The sequence below is a fragment of the Gopherus flavomarginatus genome, chromosome 8 (assembly GCF_025201925.1).
Source record: "Gopherus flavomarginatus isolate rGopFla2 chromosome 8, rGopFla2.mat.asm, whole genome shotgun sequence".
In the NCBI taxonomy this organism is placed as follows: Eukaryota; Metazoa; Chordata; order Testudines; family Testudinidae; genus Gopherus; species Gopherus flavomarginatus.
The window spans coordinates 103,692,872-103,714,212 of record NC_066624.1 but is presented as its reverse complement, the minus strand read 5'-3'; the positions used below and the strand labels follow the sequence as shown (position 1 = coordinate 103,714,212).

Genomic DNA, 21,341 nt, shown 5'->3' with positions numbered 1-21,341 from the left:
GGATAGTTTATTACAACATTCACAGTAGCAAATGCTGTAGCTAGGGTGGAGATGCAGTTTTCATTCTAATCCCCCTTGGCCCATTAAATGTGAAAGTTAAGACACTGCCCTTTGTTTTGTTAAACATCGGTAGGATATTCAACAAATTAGTCACTGTAGACACTTTAACACTGAGGTGTTGAACGTCTTGAAAACTGTATCCTCCATTTCTCAGTGTTAACAATGCATCAACGTTAGTTCTTAACTTTTTAATAAATGAAACGCAAGCAGATTCACCAAAGCTTCTGTAAGTAGGGGTGGTGAGGGGTATAATTTAGGTAACTACGGCAACCGTCACTCTGTTTCTGTGACAAAAGTATGTCCAGCTTCTGTTATATCTAAAAATACATCTTAGATTTTATCATGGATGCTTCTTCCAAGAAAGAAAGTTCCCCTCCAGACACAGTATCTTCAGTATCTATTACAAGTTGACCTTTTGTTTCCAAACATCCCACCTTGGTGGGAGGGAGGGTTGGTCTCTGCTTAAATTTCATGTTCTGTATTGGGCTCAGGGTAACAAAGGTTGGCAGGGACACGAATACAAACTAGATCCAAAATTTGACTGCCAAAACAGCATCAAGATAAATTGAGGTTATACAGTTGCACAGATATAAACCTCTATGGCATGCACCTGGCAAGACAGCACTGTATTTTCATGGTAACTAAGGGCTTGCTTCCAGGATACTACAAAGTCATCCCACCAACAGGGACTGCCGGATGAAAATAAGGGAAGCCTAGAAGCACTAGCATTTGAACTGAAGGGGGGGGGGATGGGGAGAGCGAGAGAAACATGAGTTAATGAAACCCCCTGCAGACAGAGGAAAGATGAACTGTGGTCCATGGTTTCATAAAGTTTAAGGCCAGAAGAAACCACTAGATCAGTGGCTCTCAAGCAGGTCGGGACCACAAAGTTTTAGCGCGGTCGCCAGGGCTGGTGTTTGGCCCTAGGATCTAGCCAGTCTAAGCCCAAGCCCCACCACCCAGGGCTCAGGCTTTGGTTTTGGCTTCAGCCCTGGGCAGCAGGGTTCAAGTTACAGCCTCCCCATCCCCCGGGGATGAAGCCCTTGGGCTTTGGCCTCCCCACCCAGGGTGGTGGGGCTTGGGCTTGGGCCCCACCTCTTGGGGTTATGTAATAATTTTTGTTGTCAGAAGGGGGTCACAGTGCAATGAAGTTTGAGAATCTCTGCACTAGATCTTCTAAGCCTGACCTGCTGTATAACACAGGCCATTAAAGTTCACCAGGTCCCCCAATATTGAGCCCAATGCATAGGCGCCGACTTCCCTTCTTTTCCATGGGTGCTCAACCACCTCTGCCCCCGGCCCCACCCTCAGCCCCCCTTCCATGAGGCCCCGTCCTGCCCTGCCTCTTCCCAACCCTGCCCCGCCCCCATTTCAACCCCTTCCCCAAAGTCCCCACCCCAACTCCACCCCCTCTCTGTCTCTAGTCCAAGCCCTTCCCCAAATCCCCACCCTGGCCCCACCTCTTCTCTGCCTCCTCCTGAGCACACCACGTTCCTGCTCCTCCCCGTCCCTCCCGGACCATGCTGATGCTGCCAAACAGCTGTTTGGCAGCAGCCGGGCAGAAAGTGCTGAGAGGTAGGCAGGGATGTGGTGTGCTCAGGGGGAGGAGGTGGGGCAGGGGGAGGGGAGCTTGGCTGCCGGTGGGTACAGAGCACCCACTAATTTTTCCCCATGAGTTCTCCAGCCCTGGAGCACCCACGGAGTCAGCATCTATGGCCCAATGACTAGTTCAGGGGTCGGCAACCTTTCAGAAGTGGTGTGCCAAATCTTCATTTATTCACTCTAATTTAAGGTTTCGCGTGCCGGTCATACATTTTAATGTTTTTCAGAAGGTCTCTCTCTACAAGTCTATATATTATATAACTAAACCAGTGTTGTATTGTAAAATAAACAAGATTTTCAAAATGTTTAAGAAGCTTCATTTAAAATTAAATTAAAATGTTGATCTTACGCCACTGACCCACTCAGCCCGCTGCTGGTCTGGGGTTCTGTTCACCTAGGCCGGCAGTGGGTTGAGTGGGGCCTCCGGCCGGGACCCCACCTGGGAAAGGTCTGGCAGCCCTGTGTGGCTGGTAGCCGGGATCCTCAACCCACTGCCGCTCAGGGGTTCCATCCTCCGGCTTCTACCAGCCGGGATCCCAGCTGCCGGACCCGCTCAGCCCAGTGCCCGTCTGGGGTCCCGGCCCTGCCCACAGACAGTGGGTACCTACCTTCTCCCTGGTTCTGGCCCATTCTCTTCCTCTCTCTGCACTGAGCTGAGAGTTGGAGTGGACCGAGCACAGGGCTGGGGGTGAAGGGTCTGGCCAGGAGCTAGAATGAAGGAGGGGGCTCACGGTTGGGGCAGGAGGTTTGGGTGTGGGGGCACTTACCTGGGCAGCTCCCATGTGGTGTGAGGGGTGCAGGTGGGAATGTGAGTGAGGGTGCAGGGGCTCCCGTTTGGTGCTCAGGGTGGGAGTGGGGATGTGCGGGGTGCATGGGATGGGGGGGACTGAGGATGTGGAGGGTGCAAGAGTCAGGGCAGAGGGCTGGGGGCATGTGAGGGGGGTGCAGGTGTCAGGGTAGGGAGGCTGGGTATGTGTGGAGGTACCAGTCAGGGCTGGGGTCATGGGGGGGTGAAGGAGTCAACAGAGGGCTGGGTGGAACAGGGCTCAGGGAAGGGGCCATGGGGGGGGGGTGAAGGAGTCAACAGAGGGCTGGGTGGAACAGGGCTCAGGGAAGTGGCCTGGGGAGGTGTAGGGGGTCAGGGCTCAGGGCAGAGGGCTGGGTGTGTGTGGGGGGGGTCAGGGCAGAGGGCTGGGTGAATGCCCCCCGCCCAGAACCCCCAACCCCCCCGCTCCTTGTCCCGACGACCCCCTCCTGGGACCCCACCCGCTATCTAAGCCTCCCTGCCCCTTATCCCCTGACTGCCCCCCTAGGACCCTACCCCCTACCTGTCCCCTGACTTCCCCAACCCTTATCCACACCCAGACAGACCCCCTGGACTCCCATGCCTATATAACCGCTCCCCACCCCAACAGGACCCATACAACCCCCCACCCCTGCTCCCTGCCTGCCCCAATCCCTCTCCACACCCCTACCTCCTGACAGTCCCCCCAGAACTCCCGACTCATCCAACCCCCCCAGCTCCTTGTCTCCTGACCACCCCCTCCAGAGACCCACCCACACCCTAACTGCCCCCCAGGACCCTCTTTGCTCCGTCCCCTCACTGCCCTGACCCCTCTCCACCCTCCAAACAGACCCCGGGACTCCCATGCCCCATTCAACCCCCCACTGCTCCCTGACTGCCCCCTCCAGAGACCCCCGCCCCTAACCACCCCCCAGTATACCACTCCCCCAATCCAACCCACCCTGCTCCCTGTCCCCTGACTGCCCCCACCCCTTACCCAACCCCCCCGCCGGCCCCCTTACTATGAGGCTCCTTGCTCATCCGGAGCCCTGCTGCTGCCGCCCCTGCGTGCGCAGCCCTGCTCCGCCCCGCCCCACAGAGCGCTGTGCGCGTGGCAGCAGGGCTCTGGATGAGCGGGGAGCGTCTCTCCCTCCTTACGGAGCAAAACGCTGCCCCGCGGGAGCGCCTAGCCCCAGCCCCCAGATCGCTGCATACGCAGCAGCAGAGCTCTAGGGGAAGGCAGGGGAGGGGGCAGCTGCTTGCTGTGCTCAGGCCGGCACTCCGGCCTGGGACCACGGACCCCACAGCTTGTCACGCTGGCAGGATTTTTAATGGCACGCGGAGTCCCAGCAGGCAGCCGCGTGCCATTAAAAATTGGCTCGCCTGCCATCTTTGGCACGCGTGCCATAGGTTGCCGACCCCTGGACTAGTTAGATTAAACTGCTGTGAGCCGCAGGCTGAGTACAGGAGAGATCAAGGTGCCACCAACGCCTGAAGCCCCTGCAGTGGCAAGGAACAGACTAGGTGAGATATGCCCCGATGATCCTAGCCCCAATTTATTGTGGAGAAGCTCCTAGAGAGGAGAGGAACATCTCTGCCCAGTGGCCAATGAGAGGCCGCAAAAACAACGCTGCTGCATAATGCAAGAGAACATGGCGCTTAACATGGGACGGAGCTGGAGCCCCAAACGTGCCTAGCACCCTCCTTCCCCAGACTTGGATCCACGTTTCAGAGCTCACACCGTACGTTGTAATGGGCCCAACCAAGAGCCTCACAACTTCACGCCCCGATTTAAATCCAAACGTCCCCTCTTGGGCTCTCTCCTTAGAACACAGCATGCAATGCCGCATTTTGCAAGTCCACATCACTCACAAAGGGCTTCCTCACTTCTGCTGGGAGCACTACCCTTGGGGGGAAAAGGGGGGAAGCAAGCTACCAGAGGCTGCCCTGGGAATAACTGCTGATGGAACCCCATCCTGGATTCCTCCTTGGCTGCTAATAAAGTGTAAACTGGTGGAATGATTCAGGAGAAAATAACCACGACAGCCAGCCAGAGCCCACCCTGGATAAAAATCTATGGCCTGTGTTATGCAGGTGGTCAGCTTCTGGTCTTAAAATCCATGATTCTATGAATCCTGGTGGGTTAGTGTTTGTAACAAGAAAGTAAAATAATGTAACCATCAGAAAGTAAATGCAATTCCCACAGTTTGGGGGTTCAACCTACTCCCTCACAGCTTGGGCCAAGGAACCTGATTTTCCCAAACTTGGGCATCATTTCAGAAAAATTCAAAGGAGGGGGAGATTTGCTTTCATAAAGACCCTGTCCAAAGTCGAGGGGGGGGGGGTTGTAACAAGATCTGGGGGGGTGGAAGGTGGCAACTGCACTCCTTGTCCCATAGCAAATGATGTCCCCAAAGTCATTCTCCCTCCTCCACCTCACCAGCTGCCTCACCAGCTCCCGTAAACCTTCCCTTGAGCACCTGTGCAAGAGGAGGTAGGAGATTAGCTGGCACCCCTTATTTACTAGGGACCAGACAGCATCCATGACCCGTGCTCACACAAGAATTGAGCCTAATATGTCTTGTTAAAAAATGACTGATGTGATAAGGATCAAGGGATAGTAGGATATACAGGAAGCTTGATAGGCTGCTTGACTGTTGTGTGAATAAAAGCATAAGGCACTCACTGTTTAAAGAGAAGAGTGTGTAGATAAGTTAATATGGAAGTAGGTGGATGCAGCAATACCAGCCTTAGCCGGCTCTGATAAGCAAACTGAAAAAGGAGCAATGGTTTATGCAGCATTAGAAAAAGATCTAACGTTCATGCCACAAAGGAAAGATGCAACAGCAAACCAGAGATTAGACACAAGGACAATATTAGACTTTCAGGAACTACAAAATGTCTCTGCTACTGCAAAATTACTGCCCATATATGGCTCTACTGTTTGCAATAAAAGGTCAGTTCCACACTACGAGTGCTCATTATTATGGATGGATGAGATCCTATATGAGACAGGCTAGGGAAAAAAATCTCTCTCCCCCCTTTCCTTATGTATATATTACAGATGTTTGACTGTAATACACTGTGCCTCTCTATGACTGCCTTTATTTTAGACCCAAACTGATCTTCACTCCACACAAAGCAGCTGTCAGTGCTTCTTACCGTAAATGAGTTATGTCATAAAATAGACATGGGCCACAATTGTACCTCCTTGAAACTACAGTGGCAGCAGGATGGAGGGTATCAAAACCCACTTTTACTCTTGTGTTTCCAGGGTAAAGACAGCTGACATTTTGTGATCTGACAAGTTTTCCACACCATCAGATATGAATTACACCCTTAACTCCAGATTAGATAGGGATCTCAACGCCACCTCCTAGGCTGGCCCATCGCTAATCAGAAGTGGTGAATTATGAAACAGAAGCCATAAAATTGTATTATTTACAATAAAGAAGTCAGTCCTACAGAGACAAAAGTCTCCTGCACCATTAAATAGTCTTCTGTTCTCCATACTGGAACCTATCCCGATGCCACTGACATCAACAGGAGTTTTGCCCTGGATTTCACCGGTGACAGGATCAGGCCCTTTGGGTCATTATCCTTCATTTTGAGCTTTAGCCAGGTTGAGGAGTTCAATCCCAAATATTTAGGGCTCTCTAAAATAGCCTTCTGTTGTCCCTTTACATATGTGCACAAGAGTTCATGGCACAGCTGGAGCAGCAGAATTCCCTATTCGCAAAAAAACTGGTCCCTTTAAAACTTTGCACAAATAGCTGCTGACTAATAGATTCCTAAGGGGAATCTTGCACATTACACCTTGCTAAACATGCTGCATGGGATCAGCTGCACCACCACGCTTTCCAGTAGCCAGCACCTGTTCCCTTTTCTCAGGGTGTCACTTGTACCTAGTTATCAGGCTGCGAACGCTCAGGCAAATACCTTGTGTTCTTCCTTCATCACTTGTTCAATAAGCTCAGATTTCATTGGTGGTTTAGAGTACTGGCCCGAAAGGAGCCCGTGTCCTAATTTAGCCCTGTAGGGAGAAGGGGAAGAAAAAGAAACAGAAAGACAAATGTTTGGAACAAAGAAACTGACAGTAACTTTAACTCCTTGAAATCTCTTTATGGTCTACAATTAGCTAGGCTGGAACATATACCTACAATTCTTCCTCCCCTGTCCTTCTCCCCAATCCATGTCAAGATGCTCTCCTACTATTTACAGCTAGTTTGCCGTAGCATCCTTGGCTCAATATGCTTAATAATAGGAACCTGGCACTTACATCTGTGTGTTGAAATCTTGTGTTGGATCTAGAGGCGAGTAGTCGAATATTCTCGGAAGGTTTCCCACATACCTAGGCAGTGAGAATAAAAGAGAAATGGTCAAAAATTATAGGTGAGTTTATCTGGATCCTTTGCTAAGACGCCTGGATACCCTAGCAGGTTGTTCTGCAGTGATACTTAAGTAAGCTTCATGTCTTGGGAGAGTTCTGTAGTGACAAGCTTAAGCCACCACCACAATGCAAACAATCAATCTCCCACTGCTCTAGAAGCTCCTAACTGGAGGGAAAAGATAGATCAATGGTTAGAGTGTTAGACTGGGACTTGGGAAATCTGGATTCTATTTCCTTCTCTGCCACTGACCTCCTGTGTGACTTTGAGAGAGTCACTTAGTCTCTCTGTATCTCAGGTCTCCATCTGTAAAATGGTAGCATTGTACTACATCACAAGGTGTTGTGAGGATGAATACATTAAAGATTGTGAGGCACTCAAATACAGAGATGGGAGTTATATAAACACCATGGACAGGTAGACAGAAAACTTACAAACAGTAGCACTTACTCTCATCAGAGTACCGTACTGCATGGACGTTCACAACTTAAGTCTCACAACATCTCTATGAAATAAGTAACCCCTACGAGACAATAAGTGATTTGCCCATGTGCACAGTCAGGATTAGAACTAATGAGCTCCTGGCTCCTAATCAATGGCTCTTTAAGTGAATTCTGGATATACATCATACAAATGGTAAGGTTTGCAGTCTGAAAACAAGTTTCTGATGCCCAGTTTCAAAGAGAGAGATAGACTAATTTGTGCCTTTTCAACAGGCATTGAAGAGTATGTTAGTCCATTCAGTGCTGCCCCAGTGTGCAGTGCGTGGCAAGCAGTTTTTATCAGAACACAACAAAGATCTTCCAGGGAGGTAGGGTTACATTGAAAGAGTATGTCCAAGTTAAGCCTGGTACATCTTCCGTCATTAAAAATCTTCACTATATCAGTGATGCCAAACACTCTAGACAGGTCCAACAATCATGCTGCTGGAAGTAGCCGCACTTGGCAAAGTCAGTCCGGATATTACATTGAAAACTGAGTCAGGGAAGTTGGCACAAGGGTGCTGCAGTGAAGGAGTTAATGAATCTGCAGACACCACTCCATACGGATAAGTAAATAAACAAAAACAAATTCCACACTCCTCCTGCCTTCTTTTCCAGAAGGCAAGTGCTACATGAAAATCTAGGAAGATGTCCAAGATCTGAGAGTATCACTTTCAAGACATACACTACTTCTGTTGGGATATAAAGGAACATGCTGAGTTTTATTTTCAGCTATGTGCAATTCTCCAAAAACAACTATAAACAGCTGTTCACCTGGGAGTGCTGAGTGTTCAACTTTGACTGTCAAGAACAATTCTGAGATATAAAATAAGGAAGAGAAATATCCTAAATGAACTGAAAACAACATTTGTTTCTCACTCAGCAGAGGAAAGTAACTAAACAAACAACTCACTTGCAAAGCTGAGATTTTTTATCAAGAGCAAGCTTTGGCTGGCAATATGCATCTCTCTTTTAAGCCTTGTCTACACACAAAATTTGTACAGGTTTAAATATTGATGTAGTTATACTAGTATAATGTTCCTAGTGTGGACACAGTTATACCGGTATAAATGTGCTTACACTAGTATAGCTTAGGCTATGTCTACATTAAGCACCATAGAGCGGCACAGCTGTGCCACTACAGCTGTACCACTGTAAGGTACATAGTGTAGCCGTTCTGTGTCTTCAGGAGAGAGCTCTCGCAGCGACAAAACAAAAGCACCTCCAATGAGGGGCAGTAGCTTTGTCGGCGGGTGAGCATCTCTCACTGTCAAAGCGCTATCCACACGGGCACTTTTTGTTGGTAAAACTTTTGTTGGCCAGAAGTGTGTATTTTTCACACCCCCTGAGCAACAAAAATTTTACTGACAAAAGTGCAGTGTAGACGTAGCCTTACTCTCATGCAGGAAAGGAAATAAGTTATATCCGTATAATGCACTTTTATACTGGCTTAACTGCTTCCACACTAGGGGTTGTATTGATCTAATTATATTGGGGGACAAAAACACACGCCTGACAGTTATACCACTGTACCTCTAAAAGGAAGATGGTCCAGTGGTTAAGGCACTAGCATAGGACTTGGGAGACCTATGTTCAATTCCCTGTTTTGCCACAGGCTTCCTCTGTGATCCTGAGCAATTCACTTAGCCTCAGGAAGCCCCTGTGCCTAAGTTCCCTAGCTGCAAAATAGGGAGAACAGCACTTCTTTGTGAGCGAAGGGTGTTGAGAGAATGAATACATTAAAGATGGTAAAGCACTTTGATACTAGGAGGATGGGAGCCATTCAAGTATCACAGATAAATAGATGCCAGTACAGAAACTATGTGCAGACCAGGCTGAAGTTTATGAGCCTGGGATCAATCCTACATCAATGAAGTCAAAAGGGATTTTGATTTCAAAAGCTGTAGGAGTTCTGGACCTCCTCCTCCCTAGTCTGCAAACACTCTCTGTCAAGCCATTGAATTGGCTGGAAGACAGCCATTTACAATAAGAGTTACACCCTGAAATACTATATGGATTACATAAATAATAGATTTGTGACATCAGAGCCTGTGCAAAGCACTGCTGAGAATTACTTACGCTCGCTGAAACTCTGGGATGCTGAAAATGGCCTGCAGGACAGCACTGAGGTAGCAGCTATTTCCCAGGTTCTTCATGCCAGTGTATCCTGGGCCATACATGGGCTTTAGCTTCACACCAGATTCCTGAATCACTTCCCACTCAGAGACTCTTGGCTTTATGTTGTTATCTCTTAGGTCGTTCTCTGTCTGAATGCAAATGAGTTTGATTTTTTTTTAATATATCTGCAATTATGATGCATTAATTATAAACCAACTTAGCTGACCATGTTATAAAATGGAAGAACCCAACCCAAAATGAAAAGTAAAAAAGTTCCAACCCAAGGGAAGAAAGTTCAAAATCAAAACACCAACAGCTTCTTGCTATTGCAATCAACTGGCTAAGTATGTGTTAACATCTCTTCCTCTAGAGGCTGGTCCCAGTGAATATAACTGCCTGCTCCTCGGTCACAGCTGAAAGAGTGCTCCTTTAGCCAGGGGTGAAAGTAACTTAACTGACACAAGACTGCAATGCTCAGGTTGCCCTTTAAATCGCTGGCCTGGGAAAGCCGGTACAGTACGCCGGACCGTACCGTACCGGCTCACTTTCACTTCTGCCTTTAGCTCAAATGAGAGAGACCTCGGTTGGTGGTGGTGAAGGTTCTCCTGCTCACAGCTATGGTGTCTCTACATTTGCAGCCACCATTCACAACACCATAATATATTAATAGCAGTAGATCACCAGTGTGTTAGGCATTCTACTGGCAGGTCTGAAGGCAAGAGGTAAAATTCTGGACCCACTAAAGTCAACGGGAGTTTTGTCACTAGGTGAAATCCAGGTCTCACTGAAATCAAAATTTTCATGCTTCCTCAGTAAAATAGGCATTTTCCATTACTAAAAGTGATTATTAAAATAAACTAGTTTCCACATCAATATTAACAGCATATTTTGATAATTAGAACTGAGAGAATTTTTCAAAAGTGAAATTTAACTTTTTACTGTTATTTTTGCAGTTTATTGTTTGCTTTCTGTCAGCTCAGACAATGAAAACAGACTATGAACAAAAGTGAAACTGACTAGTCAGCTTCAGACCCATTTAATTTTCAGCTTCTCATTCACTGACACAAGACTGCAATGCTCTGGTTGCAAATAAATAATAAATAAATAAATAAATACAAATAATAATACCACCACCTACCTCTTATATAGCACTTTTCATTCATGGAGCTCTAAGTGCTTTACAAAGAGGTAGGTATCATTATCCCCATTTTATGGGGAAAGTGAGGCACAGAGATGGGAAGTGACTTGCCCAAGTCACCCAGCAGGTCAGTAGAAAGCCAAGAATAGAATGTAATTCTCCCAAGTCCCAATCTAGTGCTCTATCCTTTAGGCTATACAGTACTGCCTCCAAGGCTGAAGGTAAATATATATTTGTACACACACACACAAAAAAAACCTAAATTTGGGGCCAAATTTGACCAAACTGTCCCTTTAATTATTTTTTGATTTGAGCCTTAGCTACTTGCTCCACTTATCTTTGGTGGATTTTATCTTTTTATCTTACGTTTAAATGTGCAACAAGATTTTTTATTTGTGAAATTAAAAACATTACTCATCATAATTAAAAATCCTCAATATTCTTCTCTCTTTTATTTAGAGGATTTTCTTATCTTTGTGGGCAGTGACACACTAACCTCTGAAAGTTAAGTATATAAACTCCAGACAAGGAAGGAATTCTATTGGAAGGCAATTTTTAGCTCCTGAAACCATAAGGGATATGTCTACACAGCATACTAAGCCTTGGCTGTGACCCAGGTTTGAATTCAACCCCCCATTTCTGTCCACACACAAATCAATCTGACTAGGGTCCTAAAACGCTGCTACGGGATTGGTTCCAAGACTTGAGTCCTGCTGTGATTTGGGTCCAAGCCCTGTAATTTTGCAGTGTGGACACAGCTCAAGCTGCAGATCCAAGTCAGGTCTGTTTAAATGCATCATGGACACATTAGCATGTCTGACAGACCCAGTTCCAGCAACTGTAAACACATACATAATGGGAAAAGAGTGCCTAGGAAGGAGTGATGCAGAATGGGATCTGGGGGTCAGAGTCGATCTTCGTTGCAAAAAAAGCAAATGTCATTCTGGGATGTATTAGCAGGAAAGTTGTAACCAAGACACAAGAAGCAATTCTTCCACTGTACTCCATGCTGATTACACCCTAACTGGAGTACTGTGTCCAGTTCTGGGAGCCACATTTCAAGGAAAGATGTGGACAAATTGGAGGAAATCCAGAGAAGAGCAAAAAAATGATTAAAAGTCTCAAAAACATGACCAATGAGGGAAGACTGAAAAAATTGTGATTGTTTAGTCTGTAGAAGAGAAAACAGAGGGGACATGATAAAGTTTTTAAGTATACAAAAGGCTGTTACAACGCGGAGGGGAAAAAATGTCCTTAACCTCTGAGGAAAGGACGAGAAGCAATGGGCTTAAATTGCAGCAAGCGTGGTTTAGGTTGGACATTAGGAAAAACTTCCTGTCAGAGTGGTTAAGCACTGGAATAAATTGCCTAGTGAGGTTGTGGAATCTTCATCATTGGAGATTTTTAAGAGCAGGTTAGACAAACACCTGTCAGGGATAGTCTAGGTAATACTTAGTCCTGCTGTGAGTGCAGGAGACTGGACTAGATGACCTCTTGAGGTGCTCTCCGGTCCTATGATTCTATGGCTGAGAGACCCAGGTCCACTGTGATGTTTAGAAAAGACAGGAAGAAAGGCAAAGGTGGTGGAGTAGCCTTGTACATCAATGATGAAATTAACTGTAGCGAAATAAGAAGCGATGGAAAGGATAAGACAGAGTCTGTCTGGGCAAAAATCACACTGGGTAAAAAAGCAACTAGAGCTTCCCCTGAGATAGTGCTTGGGGTGTGCTATAGACCGCCGGGATCTGATTGGGATATGGATAGAGACCTCTTTAATGTCTTTAATGAAGTAAACACAAAGGGGAAATGTGTGATTATGGGGGACTTCAACTTCCCGGATATAGACTGGAGGACGAGTGCTTGCAAGAATAATAGGGGTCAGATTTTTCTGGATGTGATAGCGGATGGATTTCTTCATCAAGTAGTTGAAGTACTTACGAGAGGGGATGCCATTTTAGATTTGGTTTTGGTGAGCAGTGAGGACCTCGTAGAAGAAATGGTGGTAGGGGACAACCTTGGTTCGAGTGATCATGAGCTGATTCAGTTCAAACTAGATGGAAGGATAAACAAATGTAGATCCGGGATTAGGGTTTTCGACTTCTCAAGGGCTAATTTTAAAGAGTTAAGGAAATTAGTTAGGGAAGTGGATTGGACGGAGGAATTAGTGGATTTAAATGCGGAGGAGGCCTGGAATTACTTTAAGTCGCAGCTGCGGAGACTGTCAGAAGCCTGCATCCCAAGAAAGGGGAAAAAAACCATGGGCAGGAGTTGTAGGCCAAACTGGATGAGCAAGCAACTCAGAGAGGGGATTAGACAAAAGCAGAAAGCTTACAGGGAGTGGAAGAAAGGCAGGATCAGTAAGGAAAGCTACCTTGGTGAGGTCAGAACATGTAGGGATAAAGTGAGGAAGGCTAAAAGCCGCATTGAATTGGACCTTGCAAAGGGAATCAAAACCAATAGTAAAAGGTTCTACAGCCACATAAATAAGAAGAAAACAAAGAAAGAAGAAGTGGGGCCGCTATACACTGAGGATGGAATGGAGGTTAAGGATAACCTAGGCATGGCCCAACATCTAAACAAGTACTTTGCCTCAGTTTTTAATAAGACTAGTGAGGAGTTTAGCGATGATGGAGGGATGATAAACGGGAATGTGGATATGGAAGTGGATATTACCGCAACTGAGGTAGAGGCCGTACTTGAACAGCTCAATGGGACGAAGTCGGAGGGCCCGGACAATCTCCATCCGAGGATATTAAAGGAACTGGCGTGTGAAATTGCGAGCCCGTTAGCGAGAATTTTTAAGCAATCGATAAACTCGGGGGTTGTGCCATATGACTGGAGGATTGCTAATGTAGTTCCTATTTTTAAGAAAGGGAATAAAAGTGATCCGGGTAATTATAGGCCTGTTAGCTTGACGTCTGTAGTATGTAAGGTCTTGGAAAAAATTTTAAGGGAGAAAGTAGTTAAGGACATAGAGGTCAATGGTAATTGGGACGAATTGCAACACGGATTTACTAAAGGTAGATCGTGTCAAACCAATCTGATCTCCTTCTTTGAGAAGGTGACGGATTACTTAGATAAAGGAAATGCGGTAGATATAATTTACCTAGATTTCAGTAAGGCGTTCGACACGGTTCCGCATGGGGAACTGTTAGTTAAATTGGAAAAGATGGGGATGAATATGAAAGTTGTAAGGTGGATAAGGAACTGGTTAAAGGGGAGACTCCAGCGGGTCGTATTGAAGGGTGAACTGTCAGGTTGGAAGGAGGTCACTAGTGGGGTACCTCAAGGATCGGTTTTGGGACCGATCTTATTTAACCTTTTTATTACTGACCTTGGCACAAAGAGCGGGAATGTGCTAATAAAGTTTGCGGATGACACAAAGCTGGGGGGTATTGCTAACACAGAGAAGGACAGGGATACTATTCAGGAAGATCTGAACCACCTTGTAAACTGGAGTAATAGAAATAGGATGAAATACAATAGTGAAAAGTGCAAGGTCATGCACTTAGGAATTAATAATAAGAATTTTGGATATACATTGGGGGCGCATCAGTTGGAAGCGACGGAGGAGGAGAAGGACCTTGGGGTACTGGTTGATAGCAGGATGACTATGAGTCGCCAATGTGATACGGCTGTTAAAAAAGCAAATGCGATTTTGGGATGCATCAGGCGGGGTATTTCCTGCAAGGATAAGGAGGTGTTAGTACCGTTATATAAGGCGTTGGTGAGACCCCATCTGGAATACTGTGTGCAGTTCTGGTGTCCCATGTTCAAGAAGGATGATTTCAAACTGGAACAGGTTCAGAGACTGGCTACAAGGATGATCCGAGGAATGGAAAAACTGCCTTATGAAAGGAGACTCAAAGAGCTTGGCTTGTTTAGCCTGGCCAAAAGAAGGCTGCGGGGGGATATGCTTGCTCTATACAAATATATCAGGGGGGTTAACGTTAGGGAGAGAGAGGAATTATTTAAGTTTAGTACTAATGTAGGCACGAGGACGAATGGGTATAAACTGGATATTAGGAAGTTTAGACTTAAATTAGACGAAGGTTTCTAACCATTAGGGGAGTGAAGTTCTGGAATAGCCTTCCGAGGGAAGTAGTGGGGGCAAAAGACTTTTCTGGCTTTAAGACAAAGCTTGATAAGTATATGGAGGGGATGTTATGATAGGATCGTTAATTTGGGTAATTGATCTTGGATTACCACCAGATAGGTCTGCTCAATGGTCTGCAGGGAGATGTTGGATGGGATGGGAACTGAGTTACTGCAGAGAATTCCTTCTTGGCTGCTGGCTGGCGAGTCTTGCCCACATGCTCAGGGTTTAGCTAATCGCCATATTTGGAGTCGGGAAGGAATTTTCCTCAAGGGCAGATTGGCAGGGGCACTGGAGGTTTTTCGCCTTCCCCTGCAGTGTGGGGCACGGGTCGCTTGCTGGTGAATTCTCTGCAGCTTGAGGTCTTCAAACTAATTTTGAGGATTTCAGTAACTCGGTCCTGGGTTAGGGGTTGTTATAAAATTGGATGGGTGGGGTTCTGTGGCCTGCCTTGTGCAGGAGGTCAGATTAGATGATCATATTGGTCCCTTCTGACCTATGAGTCTATGAGTCACTAATTGCAAACCGAGGTTTAAAATGCAGTGCGAGTGTTCAAGTGCAGACTTGGGAACACTAAGTCCACAAGCCGGGATCCCAAAGATCTGAGTTAACCATGCAGTGTAGACATACCCATACTGATTCAGAGCCTAGAGAATCAACATGCAGTAGCTGACAGTATTCTTCATCAAGCGAAATACAATCATTACAATCTCAGGCAGTTAGCTTTAGGAATCATATTTTATTTTCCACTGATAATTTATTTTTTTCTATTTAGAAGAATGTGAGAGACTCTAAATAAAAGATGAGTTTCCTACCACATGCATCTGGAGCATATCAATCCCGAAGTGTGCCAAGTGTTTTGCTATATGTGGATCTAAAACTGCCTCCTCTTCATCAAAAGAATAGACATCTACAAAACAGAGAGAAGCAAAGGTGATGATGCAAAGAATATTACCTAATGGCTTTATTTAGGAATGGCAACAAAACATTCTGAGAGTGTACTACCTTTACAGACTGGGCTATTGATAGTACCAACATTTATGTATGACCTGCAAAAGTATATACAGAGTTATACAGGTTAGAAGGTATCTTACCCTCCACAATACAATCGCATTATTAAATGCTCTTAAAACAAAGTTTATATTTTCACCAAATTTAAAGTTTCCTAAAAAAATAAAAAAGTTTACTGTCATTTCCAAAGAAAAGCAACACAAACATGTGAGGTGTACTAAATGCAAGAAGCAAAACCACACACAAACATCAGTTATGCAGCAAATCTACATTTTCAGCATAGAGATTCTTTTCAAATTATGAGATCATTTGAAACTTTGTGAAACTGTATATATGCATGTGCAGACATTAGATACAGACAGAGGCACTAGAACTATGGACATCAACAGTTGATTGACTACTAATGATATTACATTGGTCATCAATTGCTGTTAAAGGCACAAGGAGAACATCTTTGCCCTTACTCCTGTTGTGGTGCAGGAATGATCGAGGAGAACAGAGAAATCCATCCAATGACAAACAAAGGTAAACGTTTTAGTAATAATAACCCAGGAGGGCCTCAGAAAATCAGCATTATATTTAAGAAAAGAATGACTGTCCAGGGGTTAGGGCACTAGCCTAGCATGCAGAAAACCCAGGCTCAAGTCCCAGCTCTGCTACAGACTCCCTGTGCGGACTTGTGCAAGTCACTTAATCACTCCATTCTCTGTGTGTAAAATGTGGATAATAGCAGTGCCCTACCTCACATGAGTGTCAATGAGGATACATATAAGAACAACTTACTATGGGTCATGGTGGCTCCATCACTGACAATTTTTAACTCAAGACTGGATGTTTTTCTACAAGAACATGCTCTAGGATTTATTTTGGGGACATGCTCTGGCCTGTGCTATACAGGAGGTCAGACACTAGATGATCATAGCGGTCCCCTTTTGGCTTTGAATCTATAAATCTGTAAGACTGAGATAATGGGGGGCCATAGAAATATCTTAGATACTTCCAGGTTTAGTGAGACCTACGTTACTTGAATGTCTGCCAACAAAATTCCTATCCTTAATTGCATAGATCACATCTGGTTCATAGAACTTCTTATAAACAGATCTATAAAATATCTCCCATAATAGGAATAAAACCTTCCAACCTGCATTTCAGGGTTGTTATTTTAGTTTCCTGGTGGATGAGGATTGCTGGATATCAGCCTTGGGACTGATATGACACGCCTAAGGTATGCTACGCTACTATGGAATGCCAGATTTATATAAACCCATACATCATACTGGTAAAAGTTGCATTAGTTCTCCAAGTAATTGATTGCAGGATACCAGTGTGAGAATGTGTGATAGAGAGAATTTACACTTAAAATGCCGAAATGTGCTCTTCACACACATGGCAAGCAATCTTCATTTTACTTAGAGAATACTCGTAGTAAAAATATTAGTTTTAATGTATAAAGCTCCAATCAAACCCTCTAAAGAACTGCTCAGCAATGACTAAAGCTAGACTGAATAGGATAACTACTAAAAAACTAGTAAGAACATTGGACCAATATTCCTTGATCAGACAAAACTTGGGAGGTGGGAGACCTAGGTTCAAATTCCTGCTCTGCCACAGACTGACATGTGGCCTTGTGCAAGAGTCACTTAACTTCTCTATGCCTTGGGCCTATCTACATGGGAAAGTTTTACCAGTTAACTCAATGTACTCACTCACCCCGTGGGCACTTATGTTAGAATAAGAGCTACTCTGGTGTAACTATATTGGTTTAAATTCACACCTTTGCTCACACCAATATAACTTTCCCATGTAGATGATCCTCATTTCCACTAACAGTCAGGTACTTTACGGACCCCATCTCTCCAGTATCTAAGCTAGACAGAGAGTCCCTAATACTTTGTCTTGCTGTAACCGTTTGGGCTTCCTGGGCTCTGAACAGGATTTCACAGGAATCTCCTTTGCCAAACCTCTGGCCCCCGTACAAAAACAGGTGCAGCAGGGAAATCCATGGCCCAGGCATGCTAGTGTGGGTCATGTGGGCTTGAGTCTGCCCTGGCCGGGAGCGAACCCTATGCTCATTTGTTATCTCAGGGCAGAGCTCGAGCTGACAGGGGAAGCACTGTTTCTCCAGTGACAATATTTTCCCAAGGAAATGGAGTTTAATAAATCTGAGGAGAGGACAGAAAGGAAGGGAAGGTCCCACTGCTCAGTATTTACCAGGCGAGCCCCGTCACAGAGTTCCGTCCGGTGCGGATTTTGTCTTTCTGATCAAGTAAATGATGTTTGCAGCCCTTCTACTGTGAAGGACACACTGATGAGACACTGCAGTCAGCAGCCCCCTCACCATCTCTCTCTCCTGCCTCAAGCAAGAGGCCTATTTACCCTCTTCCAAGCCCTCCCCAGAACCTGACGGGACCCAGCACAGTTCCCTAGCCCATCTTTACACCTAACCACCAGAATACCCCTTGCTCTCCACTGACAGCCTCATGCTATCTACCCACTTCCCCGCACTTCTCCATGCCAGACCTCCCTCCGTGACTACTCCCCCCTTGCCTGAGGAAGGGACAGGAACAAGCTGCAGGGAGAGAGAGGTCCTGTTAGGTGCACAAGTTAGGGGAGATGCAAGCACAGGGGAAGGCAGTTCAGGACAGGGGTACCCCTTCCCAAGAGTCCTCAGCATGCCCCATCTCCTAGCAGCTAGAGAGCTTCTCCCCTCATCAGCAAAAAAGTCACCTGGCAACTTGAATGAAATCTTAGCATCTGGTCTGCCCCCCCCTCCCCCCCCGAGCTTAGATACCTGGGTCCTGGTCCTGTGTTGACCTCATTGCAACTTTTTCCCTCATGCTGGGGATTAGCCAGTATCCTAAGAGTTGATGCAGCTTTTAAAAAGGTTAGTCAAGTTACTGGCCTGTAAAAGTTAAGCCTCCTGAGCCAGGGAATGGCCCTTAAGTTACGCTGATTAGTCCAGCATTCCCTCCATTAATATTAGTCATGGGTGACCCTGCTGGTATTTGTGTGGCTACAGCATGTCCCTCTGCTGGAATTCCATTGTGAGAGTGTTAGCGTCCCAGAAGACATTATGTTTTCATCCATATACAGGAGCTCATGACATTCCCGTACTCTTACGGTTAAGTCATGAGCAGCCAAACAGACTGTAAAGTTCAGAATGCTTCTCAGAGTGAAATTACACACACACACACACACACACACACACACACACACACACACACACACACACACACACACACACACACACACACACATATACACATCTAGGGTGACTACCTTTACAACATGGAAGCTGGGAGTTTATTTTCCCTAGTTCAGACAATTTTTTTGTGATCAAGAGAGAGAGTTGTTATCTGAAACCACAGCTCAACAGAATAGTAGAAATGGAACCTGGACACGTGAGCCACTAATCTTTGCTCAAGCCTAGCTCTCGTTTCATGGGTTCAACACCTTCAACTGTGCAGCTAAATATACTACAAAATATCACAGTGACTTTTAGAGAAGAGAGGAAGAAGAGGAGAGAGAAGGAATTCATTTATTTAAAATCAAGTATAGCAAATCCCAGAGCAGGGAGAAGAGGGCCCCAGTGGCTGAGTCTGAAGCACGCTGGTATAGCACAGGGGTAGGCAACCTATAGCACGCGTGCCAAAGGCAGCAAGCGAGCTGATTTTCAGTGGCACTCACACAGCCGGGTCCTAGCCACCAGTCCAGGGGGTTCTGCATTTTAATTTAATTTTAAATGAAGCTTCTTAAATATTTTAAAAACCTTATTTACTTTGCATACAACAATAGGTTAGTTATATACTATAGACATAGAAAGAGAACTTCTAAAAATGTTAAAACGTATTACTGGCACGCAAAACCTTAAATCGGAGTGAATAAATGAAGATTCGGTACACCGCTTCTGAAAGGTTGCCGAAACCTGGTATAGCAGATCACAGTAGATTCAGAACAGAGGTGGGTCAGAAAAGAAATAATTATGGTGGCAAGGAAAAGTGAGGTTCACAGTGATGGGAAATGGTGGAGGGGAGTGGAAGAAAAGACACCCTGATGATCCCCACAGAAACACTGGAAACAAGAGAAGATGAGAAAAATTTAGGGTGGAAATGAAAGGAAAGCAAAAACAGAGGGCTTGCAGGAAGAAATGGAAAGATGAACCCTGTGTTGCATGGAATGCTACCCCAATATCCTCTTCTGTTAGAGTCTTAAGTTCTGCAGCTAAATAAAGCACCAGATGCACCACTCAATTCCATAATACAGTGTCAGAGGCGCAGGGGGCAGGACTCTGTTTCACCCTAGAGAACTGGCTGCATAAGGAGGCCCTAGAGAACTACATGACAGAGACAGACAATGTAAAGGATCCATGAAGCAGCTCATTCAACATCTGTGTCTGTGCTAAACAGGGCATGCTGCTTCCAGCCATTACCACCTCTAGCCCTGCAGCCAGTTTAAAAGATGTGGCTCCAGAGTGGAGAAAAATGGGACACAACTATGTTGTTATGAGAGCTGAAGGAGGTGGCAGAATCTGTCCTGCAGTGGAGGAGTTTGAAAGGCCCAGACAAACAGGGATCTGGGAATGTGCTGCAATTGAGGCCCTGGGCTGGGAATCAGAAGACTTGGGTTCAATTCCTGGCTCAGCCACAGATTGGCCATCTGACTTTGGGCTGTAAAGTGGGGCGATACCACCCACTTTGTGGGTGTCTCATGCAATTCACTGCTATTTGTACAGTGCTTTGAAATCTCCGGAAGACACTATGGGTTCAGTTACGAGACCTCCGGTTCATCAATGCAGCGGAAAATAACAGGGGGCAAGGAGCTCCCATACTTCCCTGCATGTGGTACCTGTAGAACTGGAGCCTGCGGGGAAGGAGGAGGGGAAATGGACCATCTGTGGGCTACTACTCTCATCCTGGGGAGGTGGGCAGGGAATGGGTGGAGCCTTGGCACTCCTGAGTTGGTGCAGAGGGGAAGCAATCTGTAGCAGCAAAAGGGCTGATAGATATTCCAGGGAGGGAGTAAAGGTGGAGAATGCAACTACATGCTGCCACTTACTCAGGCTGGATTGTCGGGTTACAGTCCAGCCCTACAGAAAGTATTACATTTACCACTGTCACTGTATATAAAGAGAAGTGTTTTATTAATAAGTGAGCAAGTGGGGAGGGAGAGAATCTTTTCTGAAGGGAAGCAAAGTTGACTTCAGACAGAACAGGAACAAAGACCCATGCAGAACAGCTGCTGCTCTTCATTCACAGAAGAAGGATGACAGTCTGCCCTTTGTTACCAGTGAGACCAGAGAGAGGAGGCGGATGATAGGGTGAGGGCGGAAGGACAACAGCGACAGGAAACTAGTATTGTTGCTTAAAGAGCACCCGACAACCAGTGAAAAACATTCTCTTTAGAGACTTTTTTGCAGGCACAGTAGAATCCTGCTATAGGTTAAGACCGACCTCTACATTCATGTTGTTAAAACACTGAAATTCCAAGATCAGACATGCACAAGGAATCATCTGGGAATGGGGGAGTGAATTCTGCTAGGCATTCTAATACAATAGCAGGTTGAATCAGGCACTCCCGCAGGCTGTAGTGTCCTTTCCCTGCAGCTGAGTGGTATTCAAGCATGGGAAATTCTTTCCCTGCTTTGATGAAATCAAGGAAAAGC

General features: G+C 45.8%; 1 protein-coding gene across 1 annotated transcript in view; it reads right to left on the bottom strand.

The window, feature by feature from the left end:
* The window catches only part of USP13 (ubiquitin specific peptidase 13), an 89,000-nt gene that overhangs the window by 25,983 nt on the left and 41,676 nt on the right, over positions 1 to 21,341 (bottom strand). Inside the window, exons 7-10 of the mRNA XM_050965869.1 lie at positions 15,484 to 15,578; positions 9,396 to 9,583; positions 6,726 to 6,797; positions 6,386 to 6,479 (exon numbers count right to left, since the gene is read on the bottom strand). Coding sequence (XP_050821826.1) covers positions 6,386 to 6,479; positions 6,726 to 6,797; positions 9,396 to 9,583; positions 15,484 to 15,578 — 449 coding nt within the window. The remainder of the gene's footprint in view (positions 1 to 6,385; positions 6,480 to 6,725; positions 6,798 to 9,395; positions 9,584 to 15,483; positions 15,579 to 21,341) is intronic.